Genomic DNA, 21,038 nt, shown 5'->3' with positions numbered 1-21,038 from the left:
TATCCTTTGCACAACTAGCTGCCCTCTGTTTTTGTTTTGGTTTTTTAAAGGTACTTTAATAAAAAAAAATTTTTAACAAAACCTTGCGTACTCAAAACAGTTATGCATAATTTCTGAATATCACAAAAGCTTCTGCAAGGATCACCTTCAAATACATTCTCCCAAGCTAGACATTTGTGAAGCCCCTGGAAATATCAGGAAACATGTTGAGGGATTATGGTCTTTCCTGGTCCCAGTGATGGGAATGCTAATAATGGAGGTTTACAAATGGCGCTGGAAGAAGGTTGTCCAGATTCCTTCCTGCCTGTCACCCCAACGGAGCCTGTGTGGGAGGCAGCATGACGGCGCGTGAGCACAAAACACAAGCTTGTTTTCCCAAGAATATTTTTACTAAATGCCAGTAATTTTATTTAACTGTGCATTTTGGTGGGGGTGATGTAGGAAAGGATAATCAGCATGCACACAGAGTCTGATGAGAGTTATTAATAGAGGAAAGTGCACAGTTTGCTGAACTGACTGCCCAGTGAAACCAACCTGTCAGTACTTAACTAAAAGATCAGTTATTAAACTGAAAAAGTACTGAATGAAGAGATAGAAAGGCCGGCATGAGGAAGCAGTTGCTTAGCAACCTTCAGCAGCTAAGACAGAAAGACAGGGAAAGATCAGGCTTTGGTCTTTGAACGAGGATGGAGTTTGCCAGTGTTACAAAAGAGGTAAAAATAGTTGTTCCTGAGAATGAGGGGAAAAAACCGGGCAAAGTGCTTGTTGAAGGACATATTATTGTGACTGAAAGCAACCCCAGGTGAAGGACACTTTATCAGACCTGTAAAGTAACAGTTCAGGCCGGGTCTTTAATGATTCACCGCAGGCCCAGGGCCCCAGAGGTAAAGAATCAGGGAAACTGGATCCAACACCACCAACTCTCTCACTGGTGGGACTCACTGGTGGGTCCCATGTTCCGAAGTCTCAGTGATCCCTTAGTGCTCATACAGAAGCATGTGGGGAGAGTCCGTGCCACAGGGAATGACTGGTGTCTGATGGTGACGTGGCTGTCAAAGCCCCTTCCCAGGCCTGAAAAGCTCTCTCTCCGCTCCTAGCCTTTAAAATGTCTGAATTCCTCATGACTCAGCTGCAAGGGCCTTCCCCCCAACCCTCCCCAACCATCTCTGCATTGATCTTGTGTGTTCTGATTCATGGATATGCTGTCTCCCCATTACAATTACAATTCTGGAGAGACTGACCTTGTTTTTTCTTGGTACCCTTACACTTAGCACAGAGACTGCTACAAAGTAGGTGCTTAACAAATGCCTGATGACTGATGGGAGTACTTGCCAGAATCTAAAGTGCTATATATCTATTCTGTGCTATTTCACATTATTATTATTATTAGTAGTAGTAGTAATAATTTGAGACTCGTTTCAAGTGCTAAGGCCTCAGAGGATCCAGCTGTCCAGTCCCAAAGGACTCATTTTGCGCTGGCTGCCTCTCTCCCCTGTGCCTGGAATGCCTTCCTTCCCCCTTCCTCCTCCAGGAACCTCCGGTTTCTCTGTGACTTGGCTCAATCGCCACCTTCCCCATGAAGCTGCTCCCCATCTGCTCAGTTGCTTACCATTCACATTAACCAGTCCAGAAAGGCTGTGAATGGTTAAATACCATTTGCATTTATTATGGATGCATTCACATATGTACATGATGTCTCCCCCAATGGAAAGTAAGCTTGGCTTTGTGTCCCCAGCCCCTACCACAGAGCTGCTGTGTTGTTATCGGAGTTTGGATAAAGCCCTTCCTTGCTCTCCCAGCAGAGAATGCACTTTTTCCTCATCCTGGAGTTCTCCTTCATCTCTCCCAGCCTACCTGGTACCATGTTTAATGTGGGTACTGCTTAGCAGCTAGAGAGCAGGGATGAGGTTATCCCCTCCACCATATCTGTGGCACATCAGACCCAAATTTGACTTTTTCTTTCTGTTTGTACACTTACTCCATGTCCTGATAACCACCCTACTTTTTTTTTTTTCAAAAAAGGGACAGACCAACTATTTTTTACTTATCATCCCAATTTTTCCAATCCCCATATTAAGGGCAAAAGTTCAAATTACTCTCTTATCAATTCTCTCCTAATATAACTTTCTCTGAAAGATAATGAGACCGGGACTGAGAAAATTAACTGAGTTATCTTAAGCTCCACAGAAAAAAAGCAGCGGACTGTGAGTTCCTTGAGGACAATAACTGTCTTTTCTATCCAGCTCTGTATCCTCAGTGGGACAGCTAGTGACACCAAAGTGACACCAGAGTGCCAGGCCTGAAGTCACAAAGGCTCATCTTTCTGACTTCAAATCCAGCCTCAAGTCACTTAGAAGTTGTGTGGCCCTGGGCAAGTCACTTCTCCCTGTTTGCCTCAGTTTCCTCATCTGTAAAATGAGCCCGCTTAAGGAAGTGAGAAACCGCTCCAGTTTCTTTGCTGAGAAAACCCCAAATGTTGTCACCAAGAGTCGGACGTGACTGGGAACAAGTGAACAATCACAGCATTATTCCCCAATGCCTCACACAGATTAGGTGTTTTAATAAATCTTTGCACATATTATGTGTTTAATAAATGTCTCTTAAGTAGACTTGCTGAAACTAAATCTCAAGCTTTTTATTCCGAGGTCTTTGCTCAGCACTGACAGAAGGAACGCGATCTCGAGTTCTTTTACAAGCTGATAATTAACAGTGTCTCCTGTACCTACATACTGAGAGGCCACAATAAGCTACTCACATAACTTGACTTCTCCTTGAACACTTTGAAATTCACTGAATCCTGCGATGCGAGCTGATGGTTCAGCACTTAGGGAGGTATGTTCCAGGCAACATCACTAACACAATGCTGTAATTATGTCAACAAGCTAACTTGATACATCTTAGAAAACACCATTATTAAATATTTTCAATTAACTCCATCTAGATTTCTGTTTTAAAACCAATTAAACAAAATCCTGATACCACCAGAATATTCCAAAGAACCTGAAGTGGATTTCTGCTAAGAAACGTAAGGATTGACTGCCCCCTCGTGGTTCGAGGCCTGATCTGTCTTGAGCTGTAATAGACCCCTTCAGTCCCTTGTAATCTTAGAGGAAAAATATAGAACATTATTCATCACCGGAAGCCAAAGCACTTCACTTAAGGTGACAGCCACAATATCATTAAGGTTTCCAAAGGAACCATATAAGCTGGCAAAATACTGAAGGAAGAAAAGTTTCCATCATAAGTTAAACACCGGTATATATTTAAAGTCGCTCATATTAAGTCTTAGGAGACGATGCCTTAAAATGTGTGGCACCTAAGCTGGAGATGATCATATTAGCATGACAGGAATGCTGCGATAAATCCAAATTAAATAAACCTAATGAAATCAGATCCTATCCATGCAGATCTCAGAGTCCCCGAGCAGCATCTGAAAAACAGATTAAGCTGCTACGGTATATTTGCACAATAGTTCAACGTCTGCTCCTGATGATATCCAGAGAATGTGCGACACCCCCCCCCCCAAAATCAGGGCAGCAAGAACTCAGTGTGAGTGTGTTAAAGATCAGGCCCCTAAAACAAGAAAGAGCCGCTTGCCAGGGGAGCCGAGGAGGCCGGAGGCGGAGGCCCTGGGCCTGGGCCCACTGGAGACTGGCTTTTGTGCCTGGAGGACATAAAGGAGAGACCTCAGGGGTCACTGAGAGATAAGAGAACCAAGGGAGGGAGAAAGGAAACTGCATTTCCAAGGTTGCCCTCACAGACATTAGCCCTGTTTAAGATCATTATGGCTTAAGGAATGGATGCTACAGATGTACAACACACCCATGTTACAGATAGAGAAAATGAGGTCCAGGCCAGGGACTATGGGAGAGCTAGGAGAATGGGCCTGTCTCTTCTAAGCTGGATGGGCTGGGGACGCTAGAGATGGCACCCTGTATTCCCAGGGTGCCTGCCCTCTGAGCTAGGGGGCAGAGCCCTTGGGACGGTACCAGGCTCTGGTGCACAAAGCCCGTGCTGTCCCAAGAAGGATGTTGCCATGCATCTGCATTCTATCTTGCCAAGGAGTTGGGCAACTTTGGATGGCAGGCTCTGTGCCCATTCAGTGGGCACTCAGGAATTGTTGACGGGCAGCCCAAAGCACAAAAAGCCAGTTATGTGAAGCTCTTGAGTTGCCGCCCCCCCCCCCCCCCCCCCCCCCCCCCCCCCATTTCTGACAGCTCAAGCAATCCAAGGAAGGCGTGCTGCTAGGCCGGCGAACAGCATCTGCCAACAGTAAGAGCCCGAGGCTCCACACCTTTGTGTCCAACATCATGTGTGTCTTCCTCTGAACTGAGGCGGTTTCTATTCTAGCAGAGGAAGGTCAGTGAGGAAAGGCATTCTGCTCCATCTCTTGGAGCAGGAGCAGGACAGTGAGCACACGGGAGCTGAGCTTGGTCCCAGGACCCTGAGCCGCCCACAAGTCCAACTCTGGCTCAGCGAACAAATGCCTGGCTGGCCTTGGACAGAGCACATCCCTTGCTGGCCCCTCAGTTTCCCCAACAGTACAAACAAGTGTTGAGCTAGGCCACTGGGGTCAGACTCAAACACACAGGGATCCTGTTGGCCATGGACTGACTTAGGATTACTACTATCCATGTCGTATTTAGGATGCTCGTTTAATTTGTTAAACATGTCCCCATTCCTGCCAGTTTGTCAGCTCTGAGCCAGACAAGCGGTCTTAGTGCTCAGGATGCTCAGGTCCTAGAGTACTGAGAGTCTGGGATGGCGGAGAGGGCACCGGGATCTGACGTCACAGTGAGGGGCTCTGTTCAGATGGAAAATGGAGCCATTGGGCCCAAAGCTTTGCCAGCTCTCTCTATGACCAAACAGGCATCAAAGTGGAACAGAGGCCAGCGGCTTGAGCTCAGACTCAGCCCCAGATACCTGGGCAATGACTGACTTAGGTTCTTCAAGAGGAAAACAGGGATGATAATGATAACCTGCCAGGGTATGGTGAGGATCAAATGAAATAATGTTTGTGAAGCACTTAGCATAGTGCTGCACACAGCAGGCTTTTAATAAGATTTTTCCTCCTTCCCTCCTTTCCTTCCTTTCTTTCTTCCTCTCTCCTTCATTCCCTTCTCTTCCTCCTTTTCCTTTCTTCCTTCCTTCTTCTCCTCTCTTCTTCACTCCTCCCTTCCTTCTTTCCTTTCTTCCTTTTTTCTTCCTTCCTTCTTTCTTTCCTTCCTTCCTTTCTTCTTCCTCTTCTCTTCCTCCCTCCTTCCTTCCTTTTCTTCCTCCTTCATCTAACCACCCTTTCAGTATATCCCTTACAGAAGCTAGGTGCCCACTAGTCACTTCAACATGTATCCTAGCAAAATCCACTTGAGTAGATGAATGTTCTGGCTATACCTCAAGTACAAGGATTATGTGCACTTCAGGACTGCTGCCATATTAATAAGGTACTATAATAAACCAACATATTGAATGTGATATTGAATTATGTGAAGAACAATTATGATGAGAACAGTCATAAAAAGAAAAAATGTATTTAAACCAGCAGAATGAGCCAACCTTCAGAGAAGAATGCAACTTGATGATGTACTTTGTATGAATACAATTAATTATTCTTTTCTCCTAATGAGTAAGAGTTTAGTTCTTTTAGCAAAACTTGAGTGAGCAGAAAGATGAGTACTAACATCCTAGGTTTCCAGCCAAAGAAATAAGCATTTTTATTCAGTGTGAGACTAAGGTAACAGAGGTATCCATCCTCAAAAAACAACTGCACAAAATAAAATGAACCATGCCTTTACAAAAGACATACAACTTAGAAATAATTGTTTAAAAAAACCTTCCTGGAGTCCCATCTACAAATATATGTAAGAAAGCAGATTAAATTATTTTAATAGTGCTGTCATCTGCTAATAAAAAAATAAATCTCTTGTGTATGATGGCCCTGAGCTCAGTTCATTGTATCACGTCACTCAAAGTCACATAATCTATCTCAGAGATCAATTTTCTACTTTTTTTTTCTACAGGTAAAATAGGCACCCTTTTGATGACTGTAGCAAATAACTAGTAGAAGTCCTTGCTATTTCTCTTTCCTAGGTTCACAGCTCAGACACAATAGCAGAAAGACTGAAAGGATAAATCTGTTTGGAGTCCTATTTTTGTCTCTCCCATTTCCGACCATTCACCATATTTAATGTAGGATCCAAAAACAGGCGTCATCTAGGGTTCTCTGACAATACCTTCCCCAAGAGAGATGCTTGAGTACCAAAGGTCAAATGTTCAACACACAAGCTAACCTAGCCCTCAGAAATAAGGAACTCATCTCAGCTTCAGATGGAGCTCAAAGGCACAGCAATTTTTTGGGAGGATATTACCACCACTTCAGCCACACTCGGCCCAGGGAAGCTACTGTTGACGCCACCATGATGTACATCAAAGCACTTCTTAACTATGGATGGATGGATGGAAGGATGGAAGGATGAAAGGATGGATGGAGAATATAAAACATTACCCATGTAGTTCAAAAACCAATGGGCAAAACAAATACTAAATGAACAAACACTATGAACCAGTTTTGCCATCACTGTAAGCCGCAGAAACACACCTGCACTGCCTTTAGGGCAAGGCATGTTAACTCGGTTCCTAGCCTTGGCTCATAGCAATTTAGGACTCCACTTTAAAGACCCACAGCATCATCGCAAGCCTCCAGCTCTCAGATGATACTTCTTCTAGTAGGCACTTTTTAAAAAAAGGGCATATTCCCTAGACACGGCACTGGCAGCAATCAGTGGCTTTTGGAGAATCCACAATATTGAAAACCTTTATGTCCGAAGGTGCCACATTTAGTGACTTCTGGGGAGAAGGGGGGATTGTTTCTGCAGAGCTCCAGCTGTGCGTCTCTTCAAATGATGGTACAAACTGATTGACGGGCTGATCCACAGACTAGAAACCTCTGCACCCCACTTTATCATCATTCAATTTTACAGCTTAAAAAGCAGCACAGCCAGTGCAAACCCAACTAACGGGTTCAAATTAAAAGCAATCGACAGCAGTCACCTTCTAAAGTTGGTGATTACTGTATAGTATTAAGTGCTTTTTTCTCCCAGGAACAGATGGAAGTCATGCTGTGTACTTGAAAGTTAGCACCCTGAAAACACTCACTTGAAGGGGATGTGGGAGGTTTCTTGGAGTGCTGTAGCTCCTCTTTCATGGGGCTGGAGGGCTCGAGAGCGGTTCCCAAGTGTTCTTCAGAGCTCAGTGAGAACTGGAATTGGACGGTACCCAACTCAGCTTGCTTAACCTGAAATTAACAATGCTGAAAATAAGTTCTTATAAAAAAAAAAAAAAAAGACTGGTATACCCTTTTAATATTATTTACTTTTGCTCAGCACACAATGCTGAGACAATTCCGGGTTCAACCTCCCTGTTTCTCCTCCAGAAAGAATGTTTAAATTAAATTAGGGACTCCCAGATAGTTCAACTTTAATCACATGACTCATATCGTGTGATGGTATTGCACCATGAGATGTTCACAGAATCAACCATGGGACAAAATTCTTGATGAGGATGAGGTTCAGAGGTGTTCTTATCTGGAGTTTTCTATGAGGCTGATGAATACATATATCTACTATAATTGCTTTATTTGATGTTTTCTTTAAAATAAAAACAAACAACTTTTATGCTATAGTTCTTTCAGGAAAAAGAAGGGGACATTCAGGTATGAAGAGAAGATACCTTTAGTTCAAACCTTCTTTACTACACTTTCTTGAAATTAGTTTCACATATGAATGAAATAGAAAAATGTTGGAAATTATGTATAGGGGTCACCCCTATTGGGCCAGATCCCCAAATTCTTTTAAGTGTCTTGCTGCAAAGACCCAGATCCTCCAAGCTGTTGGGGTTTTATACACAAATTTAATTTTAAGCAAAAGTTCAAGTTCTTGTAGTTGTTCAATCATTGCAGTCATGTCAGACTCCTTAGGGACCCATTTGGGGTTTTCTTAGCCAAGGCACTGGAGTGGTTTTCCATTTCCTTCTCTTCATTTTACAGATGAGGAAACTAAGGCACACAGGGCTAAGTGACTTGCCCAGGATCACACAGGTAGTAAATGTCTGAGGCTAGATTTGAATTCTGGAAGATGAGTCTTTGTGACTCGGGCCTAGTGCTCTGTGCACTAAGGCACTCCTGGCTGCCCCAAATTGGTCTTAGTCTATTTAAATTCTTGAACTAGTAGAAAAATGGAGAGAAACTGATGACTCCTACTGCCTTTAGGAGACAAGATAAAATGCCTTTCACAACCTAGCCCCCTCCACCTTTTCCAGTCTCCTCAAACCTTATCCATATATACATATTGTTCAGTGTCACTGATCTCCTGGCTGACTACTTCTCTTGGCTCCAGACATTTTCTGACTGTCCCATAGGCCTGGAACTCTCTCCCTGATCAACGCTAACTACTGACACCCCTGGTTTCTTTTAAGTCCCAATTAAAACCCCGCCTTCTAAAGGAAGCCTTCCCCAATCCCACTCCATTTCAGTGCCTAACCTCATTTATCTATTTCCTACATATCCTGCATATACCTGACTTTGTATATATTTCTTCACGTGTCGTCTCCCCTGCTAAATTCTAAGCTCCTTGAGGGCAGGGACTGGCTTTTGCCTTTTTTGTACCTTCAGAGTTGAGCAGAAGCTAATAAATGTTGACTGACTGCTTGATTCAGGAAAGCTACCTTTTCCTCATCAGAGTCACCAGCTTCTGGAGAATAAAGGTGCCAGGAAGAGGTTTTTCACCTCTTATTGTGTCCAACCGTGAGTAAAGCCAGTGAGTAATTTTAGCTAATGGCATTTGTACCGCACTGGGGCTCACAGTGTGCGTCTCAGAAATTCTGACTGCAGTGTACAGAGTAGCACAGATGGCTCTTGAAAAGCTATCAGAACCTCCAGTGTTTCTCCTCCCCAGCACAGATGACACATCTAAAAGATGAGAGGTGAAAAACAGCATCATGGGAGGCCTAGAATTTAGTAGAACATGGCGTCTTCAACAATATTTCCTTAACCTTGGTTTCAAGGTCGGGTACTTCTGATGGCAATCTCCTAGAGAAAGAGGACAAATGAGAACTTGTGGGGATGCAGCCAAATTCGGCTATATAAGGACAGAAAGGTCTAGCGATGATAGATGTCACTGGCTTGGGTCCCAGGGCCGTAACCTCAGCCCATCAAGGAAGGGCTTTGTCTCCAAAAATGACATTGTCTCTCGGGTCCAAATCTAGATGACCCATTGAGATAAGAGTCAGTAACAGGCAAAACCTTTTTCCTATCTTAGAAAACTGGTAATTAGTAATGGGAAAAAGTTCGTGAAATCTTTAGCTTAAAAAAAGCCAGAATCTCCCATTACATCCAGGCCCGTCTCCACTTATTATGATCTATATCTGGCCACTGGACCCAGAGGTTCTGGAGGGGAAAGTGAGGCAGGGGAGCTGGCTCAGCCCTCCCTCGCTAAAATCCAGCTCACTTGTGTGTCATTCACCTCCCTGAGGTCACAGTGGTCCTCCAGAATGAAGGACACACAACAGGACTCTAGAAAGGGCCTGAACATAGTTTTAAAATGTGAGTCTCAATGAAAATGCTTAACGATTAAGAAAATTTAATCACAATATTAAAATGCAAAAAGGCAATAGACACGATGGCTGAGGTCCAGAAAGACAAAATGACTGGCCTTGTGTCACAGGTACTACATGGCAAAGGACGGGCAATTCCTGAGGGGCAGCAAGCTGCAATAGAGTCTGCTGTGTTCGGTGCGAGGACCTGGAAACCAAACTCTGGCACTGTTTCCTCCAGGTCTGAGCCATCTTTCCTCAAAAAAGGGTCAGACCAGAAGGCTTCTGAGGCCTCCTCTACATTCCTCAACATTGCTGATCAGAGGACCACTGAAATCTCCTCCCCTACACCAGGGCTTCTTAAAATTTTCCCATTCATGACCCTTTTTGCCTGAGAAATTTTTACATGACCCCATGTAGATTGACAAAATGGGTATATAAATCAAACATTTATTGACAATAAATCATAATTTCACAACCCCCCACATTTAATTATGGGATCGCAACCCACAGTTTAAGTAGCTTTGCTCTACACGATCACATTGTTCCCTGACTCTAAACTACCACCAAAGACACCAAACATATGCTCAACTTTTTCCCCATAAATTAAATGCTTTAAGAAACCTTTTTTTTTTTAATTGGCACATGTTGATTCTTTTACAGAATGCATTTATTCAAGAGTTTAGGGCACTGAGAGTTCCCCAAGAGACTAATTATTAAATGGGAATGACAAAAGGTATTATGTCATTAAATTAATTAACTTCAGTGAGTATAGGTCTGGATTTAATTCAACTACTCAGCAAACATTTATTACAAAGTGAATATCACTTTGTAATTTTAAAAATATCTAAGTCCTTGTCATGGAAAAATTCTGCATATGAAGCATGGCTGAAAATAGGCTCAGGACGACTAGCGAGGTTATTTTAAGTCACTATGTATGTGTTAGCAGGACAACAGATGTAACCACACAGGACGAGCCAAATTCATTGGAAAGAGGAGACAAGTTAGCATTATTACCTCCTCTGAGCTCATGGAACTTGAAGGAATCTTGTACACCAAACAGTGGGCAGGGTTGAGCTGAGGTCCCCCTCGAAGGGGCAAGGTCACCACCTTCTTAGAGAGGCCATCGGTCAAGGGGTTCCAAACCGCCCATCGAACTAAGTGCATGTAGGCCATGTTGGACAAAGATGTAACAGAAGTTCCCTGGAAAGGAAACAAGAAAGGAAGAATGTGAAATAGCATGATTATCCCTCTGGCTCACTACCTCTTTGTCCAGACCTATCTCTTCTAATCAAGGCCTTCTTAAACTTTTTCCACTCACAACCCTTTTTCACCTGAGAAATGTTTAGTGACCCTGGGTATGTAGGTACCTAAAATAGATATATAAATCAAACACCTGATGATAACCATTTTGCAATCCCCACGTTCAGTTATGAGACCCCATGTTGAGTTGCAACCAACAGCTGAAGAAACTTTGTTCTAATAGATATCTCAAAAGGCACTTCTTGCACAAGCCATTGCTGGGGAGACGTGACATACTGCTCGCACCCAGAATCCCTCTATCACTGGTACCTGCAGAATGTTGAAAGACCTAGAGGAAGGACTCGAGGCCATGTTGGATACTGCATGATAGGCCATGGATGAGCATCACCCAGGACAAAAAGGCAAGGGCAGGGATAACGTACACATGGACAAGACTTCCACGGAGGACAGCACCAGAGTGTAATGGTGCAATCAGCTCCTACCTGTTCCCTCTCCCTCATCAGCTCTTCCTGCACCATCCCATTTGTCCACTTAGACAGTGACCATACCAGCACAGCTTCTCCCAAATGGCTTCCTCCTCCTACTGTCTCCTTTCCACATGAATGCCAAAATCCTCTTCTTAGGGAACAAGTCTGACTCTCTTACTCATAGATCTTCAGGAGTTCCCCACTCCGCTGCCTAGCACCTAACATCCTTTTCTGTGTAGTCCCCACAAGCTTTTTCTCACTTCACCTATTCCCCTTCACAGATTTTATGTTTCCACCAAATTGGACTGCCATCTATTACTCCCTAAGTCCAGTAAGTCCATCTCCCACCCCCCCAGCATTCTTCCAGGCCACTGCCCAGGCCTGTAATTTCCTCCATTTTTACCTGTGCTTCTCAGTATTCTGATCATGCTTCATCACTTTTTATATGAAGGTTTCCCAGATCTCCCCAGCTGTCCGCTACTTCCTTTCTATCCTTCTTCTCAATTTTTTTTTACCCCATGTTTATTTGTGCATATGGTGTATCCTCCCAGTAGGAAGGCAGAATCTTTATTCTTAATAAATCTTTATTAAACTGAACTGAGAGAGATTACAAATAACACTGAGGTACGAGGTATATTCAAGCTCCCCACCACACGGCATTCGTTAACAAAATGAAACAAGAAGAGAATTACTCCTCCTTCATGGTCACAAAGAATTAGCGACAGAAACAAGGAAAACTCAAGTCTCTTGCCTCCTGATCCAATTCCCATCCATTCAAACTTCCCGTCACTCATTTGACTTGTGTGTCTTTCGTGTGTCTGCATAAGACTCATGTCCAGCAATCAACAAGCACCTACTATGCTCCAAACACGATGGCAATACAAACACGACAAAAAAGTTTACATTCTAATGGGGAAGAGGAGTTCTTCAGCACAGGGACAGCCAGCAATGGGACTGCATACCGGCCTCCCAGCCCATTGCCACAGACCTTAACTGCTGAGCTTCTAAGTTGCCTTTTCCTGGAAAATGTTCTCCTCCATCTTTCCGGGTATTCTGATGCTCTAAAATGTGTTTAGTCATTATTTAAAGGCATTTGGAGTGGTTTGGGTGAAAGGTTGGGCATCTTGTCTCTACCCCCCATCCTTTCTTTATTCTCAAAGACCTATGACGTCGGCAGGGTGATGTCTTAACTTGCAAAGTGAATTGGATTTAAGTGAGGCAGAACTGAGCAAACTAGCCCCAGTCTCTTTTGCAGTCCAGGGGCATCATGTGAGGTCAGGATGCCTGGGGAATGGACAGGTTGGCGTGGATGTTTCAGCTCTCCTCCTAGAGATGTTTATGTCCAAAGCAAAAAGTCCAAAAGCACCTGCAGCAAGCATTAACTTTGCCCTCAAATTCAGCGGGGGAGAGAAGGAGACAGTGACTCCAGGCCAGATTCTATGGCGTCAGGAAAGAAAAATGGGGAGCAGAAAGAACTCGGCTAAAAGAAGCTCCTCTGGTGACAGGTGTGGAGGGTGGTGGTTCGGAGGCACACCTCTGAGGAAGCTCCATCCAACTGCTTTCTGCACCACAATTCTGACTAACCAGATGCTTGTTTCTACCCAACTACAAGTGCAGCACACTCTAAATCCAGGTGTCCTTGGACAAAGCCCTCAGCATCCTGCCCTAGTTACAGCTCTGCTTGAATACAAACCAGGCTTTAATATGCAATATTAACAAATGAATCTCCTGCATCCTTTCCTATTTGCATTCCATATCACAGGCCAGCTGACCAAATGAGAGCACACAACCAAAAAACCTAGCCTAGAAGATAAAACAAATACTATATTAGGAAGAGAAATAAATCTTGACGATATGGTTTCAGGGCTTAAATTCAAAAGGGCCTTCAGGCTACCACTTTAATTCATTTATACCAGAGATGTGAGTTTAAAACCAAACCTGGGAATTTCTTCATTCCGTGAAATCCCTCACTCAGCTCAGCAATCAGCTTTGTGATTTGCCATTGTAATAAAGGGCCTCTGGAGATTAACCAGGTTCAAGCCAAAGCTGTGATTGACAGATGTTACAAGTTCCTTCCAGTGGGTACCAGGTACCCTGGTATACCCCATGAAAGCTAATTTTCTCCTAGAGGTCCAACCAGGGCTTAGTATTCATGAAGCCAGAGTAAAGCATTTTCTCTGAGAATATTCCTGAATAACTAAACTAAATCACCATGAAACTCTAATAGCTGCACCCCAGAGACCCCCCACAGCTGAGGACTGAAAGTAAAAGCCTAGCCCTCAGCTCCACAGTGCCATAAGAGGGGCTATAAGGGACAGTGCTTATGAACAAGGGCCCTGAGGCAGGCTGAACAGACCTAAAAGGTACCTGAAAGAAAATCAATTCAAAGCAGTTCCAAGTCACCCTTCTGCCTCTGGAGCTGTCCTATAAATCTAGAGCCTGCTGAATGTGAAAAAACCTGATCAATGCAGATCAATGACTTATTCCCTTGTTACTGGTTTCTAGAGATTCAATTCAATTCTCCAAATGCAGTGAAGCCCTTACCATGTGCTGGGGACTACAGAGACCAAAATACAACAGTCCCTGCCCTCCAGAAGCTTATACTTTCTGCAGAGAAAGAAAGAAATCAATACACAATAATATAGTACTGACACCGAAAGGCATCAATTATCCCTCAGGAGGTTTTCTAAAGAAAAACAAGGTAGCACCAATCTGCCCCAGGAGCCAAGGTGGTGGACTAGGGGCAGCCGCCCAGAGGAACTCCCCATCCCACCATCACCTCCAAACAGCTGTAAATCAGCCCGTCAAACCAAATTTGGGAGCAGCCCAGGAGAAGGCTGGGGGGAGACAGTTTTCCGAGGTCAGCAATCCAAGTCTGTGGCAGCGGGCCCTGGGAAGTTGCCCCTGCAGCTGCCTCTGTGGGAGCTCTCAGAGCAGAGATGGTCAAGGGGCTGGACAAGGAATCAGAAAGAGATGTTGCAGACCAGAACCCAGACCGGGAGAGCAGCGACCAGATCACCTCGCCTCAAAAGCAGCCCCCAGAACAAGCTCTGAACCACAGTTCGATGAGAAAGCTGAAGACTGGGATAATGCCTCCCCAGCCCCAGAAGCCGAGCCCAACTTTAACACAGAGTTCAAAGTCACAAAAGAGGCTGAAAAAAAAAAAAGAGTAAACAAGGAAAAAAGAATTTGACTAAGGCAAGACTAAGACATAAACTCAGAAGACAACAATGTGAAAATAATTACAGAAAGACTCAAAGAAACATGCTAATTGGATCAATGGATGTTTTTGGATGGATGTTTGGATGGATGTTTGGATGTTTGGATGGATGTTTGACCAGAGTTCACATTTGACCTCAGACACTTCACACTTCCTAGCTATGTGACCCTGGGCAAGTCACAACCCCAATTGCCTCGGGGGAAAAAAAGAATTTATCATTGGTATCACATCACAAAAATCTACTGAAGAGGATAACTCCTTAAAAATAAGAATTGAATAAATGGGAAAAGAAGCCTAAATCTTAGATAAGAAAATAATTATTAAAAATTAAAATTGGGCAAGTGGACAAATGGGCAAAGAGAAGTTAATGACTCCATGAAACATCAATAAAAAATAAAACAAAGCCAAAAGAATGAAAAAAAAAATAGAAGAAAATGTTAAATATCACATCGGAAAAGTAAACTGAAAATAGATTGAGGAGAAATAATTTGATAAGTGACTGACTACCTGAAAGTTACAAGCAAAGAAAGAGGCTAGAGCTCATATTTTAGGAAATTATCAAGGAAAACTACTCTTATATCTTAGATCTGGAAGTTAAAAGAAAAATTAAAAGAATCCCCTGATCACCTCCTAATAAGATCCCAAAATGAAAATTCCCAGGACCATTATAGCCAAATTAAAAACTCCCAGGTCAAAAAGAAAATACTCAAACAACCAGAAAGAATGCAAATATGATGAAGCCACATTCAGGAACATAAGATTTAGCAGTTTCCACATTAAAGCAGCAGAGAGCTTGGAATATGTATTCCAAAAAGCAAAATAACTAGGATTGCAACCAAGAATATTCTCTCCAGCAAAACTGAGTGTAATCCTTCAATAGGAAAAATGGCCATTTATTAAAAGAGAAGACATTCAAGCATTCCTGATTTAAAAAGAAAAAAAGACCAGAGGTGAACAGAAAACTTAACATTCAAACACAAAGCTCAGGTGAAGCATAAAAAGATAAATATGAAAGAGTAATCATAAGAGACTCGAAGAAGATAATACATGTAATTCCCAAGAACTTTGTCATTATTATAGCAGTTAAAAGGAAAGCAAGAGTATAAGTTGATTAAGTTGGAATGATCTCCCCCAAAAATCAAATAAGAAAGAGAGATGCATTCAGAGAAAGGGAAAGGAAATTTATTTACATAAGAGAGGCACACAAGGAAGAGTGGAAGGAGAAATAGGTGAAGTGGGGGAATAGCAAAAAATTGCTTTAACTTCACTCTCAATGGAATAGGTTCAGAGTAAGAAGAACATGTACATACACTCAGTTGTGTATAGAAAGAAATCAGAATCCAATAATGTGCTGTTTATAAGAAACACATTTGAAACAGAAAGATACATACCAAGTTGAAATAAAGGGCTAGAGCAGAATCTAATATGCTTTAGCTGAAAGAAAAAAAAAGGCAGGATTAGCAATCATGATCTCAGATAAAGCAAAAGCAAAAATAGACCTAATTAAAAGAGCGAATCAGGGAAACTACATTATGTCAAAGGGTACCATGAACAATGAACTAATAGAAGTAATATCAAGATTTTTACAGCAAGTTTCTCAAATATATACTGGGTACAGAACTGAGTTAAATTTCTAAAATAAGAGCCATTCCCCAATTGATAAGTGGTTAAAGGATATAAACAGGTATTTTTCAGAAGAAGAAATCAAAGTTATCTATAGTCATATAAAAAATGCTCTAAATCTCTATTGATTACAGAAAGGCAAATTAAAATGACTCTAAAGTGCTACTTTATATCTATCAGAAATGACAAAAGTTAAAATAGTACATTAATGACCTACAATTGGTAAAGTAATGAAATAATTCAACCATTCCAGAAAACAATTTGATGTTCCAGAGAACAATATGCTACAGGGCTATAAAACTGGGCAAACACTTTGATTCAGCAATACCTGAGATCTGTAACCCAAAGAGATCAAAGAAAAAGGGAAAGGATCCACATATACAAAAATTTTATAGCAGCTCTTTTTGCAGTGGCAAAGAACTGGAAATTAGGAAAATAATCAACAATTGAGGAATGGCTGGATAAGTTTTGGGACATAATTATAATAGAATATTATTGTGCTAGATGAAATGCTGGAGAAGATGGTTTTGGAAAAACATAGAAAGATCTATGTGAACTGATGCAAAGTGATGTGAGAACCAGTCTAAAGTTACAGCAATATTATAAAGAAGCCCAACTGTCAAAGTATTGGCTACTTCAATCAATATAATGATTTGACAGAATTCCAAAAGACTCATGATGAAAAAATGCTGTCTACCACCAGAAAGAAAACTGATGAATTCTGAGTGCCAATTGAAGTATAATTTTCTTTTTTTTTCTTTTTTATATGGCTAATATGCAAATGTTTTGCATTATTTCATATGTATAATTGATATCATACTGCTTGCCTGTTCAGTGGATGGGAAGGAGGTAGAGAATTTGGAACTCAAAATTTAAAAAGAAAAGCATGTTAAAAATAATGGATTTTGAAAAAAGAAACTTTGTATACCATATGTAAAGAAAAATAAAAAGCAATGGATCTTTGAGTATTTGGCTAATGTGGCAACCATCACATCTGGTCCTTCAAAAACCCAAACTGCTCTATTTTTTTCAAGGCTGCATACTGCCCCTCTAACCATGGCTGTCGTATAATCCAGCTCCTCTGGATACTCCTGGTCTCAAGAAGGACAAGCCAGAAGTGAAAGATGGAGCACACCACCACTACTGCAGAGAAGGGTCAACCATGACAATAAATGGGACTGTACAAGACCCATTTCTGCTGGGGATCCAGAAAATCACAGCATTTTGGCAGAAGATCCACACTATACAAAAGAAAACTTTCCCAGTGATCTCTAGGTAACAATCTCAATGGATGCAACTTTTCATTAAATTTTTCTACAACCAGATTTGCCTACAAATAGTTCTAAGAATCAGGAATTAGAATAACAGTAACAGTGAGAATAATAAGATGGCACTTTAAAATTCATAAAGGAGTTTAAAATTCACTTTCTCATGCAAGCCTTACAACAATCCTATAAGGCAGATATTACATATATTACTATCGTCATTATACAGATGAGGAACCTGAGGCTCCACTTGGCTAAGTGACTTACTCATGGTCACAAAACTAAAAATGTTTAAAGACATGATGAGAATCATCAATGATGATGATTAAAATCCAGTACTCTATTTATTAGTCCAAGCAGTTTCTTCCAGATCAGTCACCAGTTCTACCTAGAGTCATGGCAAATACCTAATGCCTGATATTTATATAGCACTTTCTATTGGAAAAATTGTTGCATACACAAAATTTCAAGTGACCAAAGCAACAAGTATATGAAGTAAGGAGGTCAAAAATGATGCCTCCATTTTATAGAAGAGCAGACTGAGGCTGAGACAGTACATCTAACTCAAGCAACAGAACTGGCCTCTAACCAAGGTCTTTTGACTCTGAATCTAATGTACTTTACACCTACAGAAACTGCTTCTACTAGCCTTCAATTGCTGACCTAGAGGAACAAAAAAATAGAGATTAAGACTATAATTACATAAACTAAAACTCCCAACCCCAAGAAGACACAATGAACGCACAAAGAATCAACCAATCACTGGAGTGAGGATTTACTATTCCACAGAAGCTCCTGGGAAAACTAGAGAGCAATCTGGCAGAAATTCAGTGAGACCCACACCTCATGTCATATTCCACAATGAGCTCTAAAAGAATCTAATTATAAAAGTTTACATCATAAACCATTTATACACAGGAAAGAAGATACCTTTCATGACGATGGATGAAGGAAGAATTCTTAATTGAATAAAAAAATGAGAGGCTCACTAGAGATAAAATGATGTAAAACATTACATAAAATTGAAAAGATTTTACACAAAATCAATGAGAATAAGAATGGAAATGAGAGGGGAAATAATTAAATATCAAAAACTATCTGCAACAAGTTTCTCTGATATCTAAGATATACAGGAAATTGATTCAAACATGTAAGAACAAGAGTCATATGGCAATAAATGGTAAAAGGACATGAGGGCATTACTCAAAAGGAAGCTATCAACAACCACTTTAAAAATGCAGATTAAAACAACTCTGAGCTTCTACCTCACACCTAATAAACTGGCAAGGATGACAAGAAAGGAAGATGACAAATGTTGGAAGGGCTTTGGGAGGAGGAGCATCCTCTGTCTTGCTGGTGAAACTGTGAATTGATCCAGCTCTTCTGGAGAGCAATATCTCTCAAAATCACTGAGCTGTACAAACCCTTGGACACAGAAATGCCAGACGTATCCTCCAAAGAGACCAAAGAAAGAAAAACTACTGTTATGCACAAAAATACTTAATGTCACAATTTTTTGTTGTTAGAAAAAAACTGGAAATGAAATTGTTGTTTGTCATTTAGGGAATGGCTGAACAGCTTTCAATATAGTAGTGTAAAAAGATTTTATGCACCAGAAAAAATGGTAAGAGGGTGGATCCAGAGAAACCAGGGTGAACTTATATGAAGTGATGTTGAGTGTAGCGAGCAGAACCAAGAAAGCAATATATAATGACTCCAATGTTTGAAACCATGACCAATGCAATGACCCATTGTGGCTCCCAGTGACGAATCACGCTTTCCATCTCTCGGCAAGTGAGGCGATAGACCAGAGGCGCAAAATTTAAGAGCAATCGCCCATCCAATTATGTAGCTTTTTCTGACTTGATTCTAGTTGTCACAAGAGATGACTTTTTTGGTATGGGGAAGGGAGAGGAAGAGAAAGTTAAGGGAGAGAATAAAGTAGAGAACGTGATACAAAAAAAGGTGGGAGAAGACGATCAATGAACATTTTTTATAAATACACAAAGAAGCAGATGGAAACTCAGAAAGGGACACAGACAAGTAGAGTAGTGTGGGAACTATCATGTTAAATTTTATAATTACTTTTTTAAAAAGCTGTATACAACAAAGATTCATGATATCAACTTCAATCCTCTTTTTTTAATTTAACTTTGCGTAAGCCAGGAAATGTTCAATATCGCCAGAGTTTCTACTCTGATTATTCTGTTAAGATGTGACTATCACTGTCAGTCTAATACAACAACTCAATCAGCAAGTAAATCCTTTCAGGGCAGTCTGGTGCCCTGAGAACTAAACAAAATTAGGAAGCCCAAGTTGCTTCCCCTTGTGCCACAACTTCCCCACCTATTAAATGCCAAATAATAATTGTCTTTTCCCAACTTCATGGGAATGTTGAGGGGACTTAAGTGCAATCCCACACAAAGCTGTTCTCCACCTTGTACCATTGCATTCAGGACCATCACCAGTCATCCCAACTGACAAAGTCTTGTCATGGGCTCCGATGATTCTGGCAGAAAATGACTTTGCAGAGCCCTGCCTCACTTAAATCCAACTCACTGTAAGTCAAGAATCACTCTGCTCTATCACTGATCCCCTCTGAGAACGAAGGACAAACAACTCTATGTGTGCAACTGAAAAATTGGCCTCTCAGTCCAATCTGGGTAAAGAAAATCTATTTAAGCATGAGAATAGAGCTACTAGACTTTTTTAAGCCCACTGCCAATTATTTTATAAAATGATAGATATAATCTATTAGTTTTGTAAATAAGGATCTTTGCAATATCAAAAAGGGCTGGTTTGATCAAGCTTCAGGGGTTCTCTATAGGGACCAGAACAAGATGGAGACTCCTCCTCTTAGCATCCAAAGCCCTTCACAATCTAGATCCAGCTTAGGTTGTGGATCTAGCACCTCATTCTCTCTCCTGGTCTATTTTCTGCTGCCCAAGAAGAGCAGTCTTTCTCCTGCCTTCTTCCATTTGGGAAGATACTCCCCAAAGGCATCATCTCAAAAGTCTCAAGAAAGTCCCAGCTCCCTTTAGGACTCAGTTTAGGTTCCCACGAGGTCCTTACTTTTGTCTATATTCCCAGTTGTTCCTTCTCTAACATCCAATTCCCTCATCCCCTCCACCATGTCCACCTTGATGTGGTGCTAGTGGTAGTGAAGAGGTGCAAGAATTGGGGTGGGGAATTCCCTCTGGTCAGAGCAGGTCCAATGCAAAAGAATTCTCAAACCCCGAAGTCAGCATGGCAAAAGGGAAGTTTATTGTTCACTAAGGAGGAGGCTCTCTTAGCGGGCCAAGTTCCTCATTAGAAATTTGGCAAAGGTGTGTTAACAGACCCCTGGTTATATGGGCAAATGTTGGTCTGCAGCTGGGAGCAGTCTGGGCTAATCAATAAAAGACCATCAGACAGAGATCTCCAATTGAATGAAATCACTTCACTGGGAATTCCCTGAAGGGGATCTGGGCCACTCCCAAAAGATCTCAGTTTCAATGGAGAGTGATTTGACCAAGATCTCTGATTGAATGAAACCACTTAACTTGGAAGTTTTGCAGGATTTTCCCAGGGAAGAGCCCGAGACCCCGAATCACCATTCTTCTACAGATTAAAGGG

The 21,038-nt window shown here is 41.7% G+C and overlaps 1 protein-coding gene across 4 annotated transcripts in view; it reads right to left on the bottom strand.

Moving 5' to 3' along the window:
* NPHP4 (nephrocystin 4) overlaps positions 1–21,038 on the bottom strand; it is a 147,234-nt gene that overhangs the window by 64,248 nt on the left and 61,948 nt on the right. For 3 of the 4 annotated variants that reach the window (XM_031963761.1, XM_031963762.1, XM_031963763.1), the window contains 2 exons: positions 10,603–10,788; positions 7,153–7,291 (listed from right to left, as the gene is read on the bottom strand). In XM_031963761.1, coding sequence (XP_031819621.1) covers positions 7,153–7,291; positions 10,603–10,788 — 325 coding nt within the window. Of the gene's footprint in view, positions 1–7,152; positions 7,292–10,602; positions 10,789–21,038 lie in introns of those variants that run through there. The other variant, XM_031963764.1, reaches the window with a different exon arrangement.

The sequence above is a fragment of the Sarcophilus harrisii genome, chromosome 3 (assembly GCF_902635505.1).
Source record: "Sarcophilus harrisii chromosome 3, mSarHar1.11, whole genome shotgun sequence".
Taxonomy (NCBI): Eukaryota; Metazoa; Chordata; class Mammalia; order Dasyuromorphia; family Dasyuridae; genus Sarcophilus; species Sarcophilus harrisii.
This window is presented reverse-complemented; position numbering and strand designations above follow the sequence as displayed.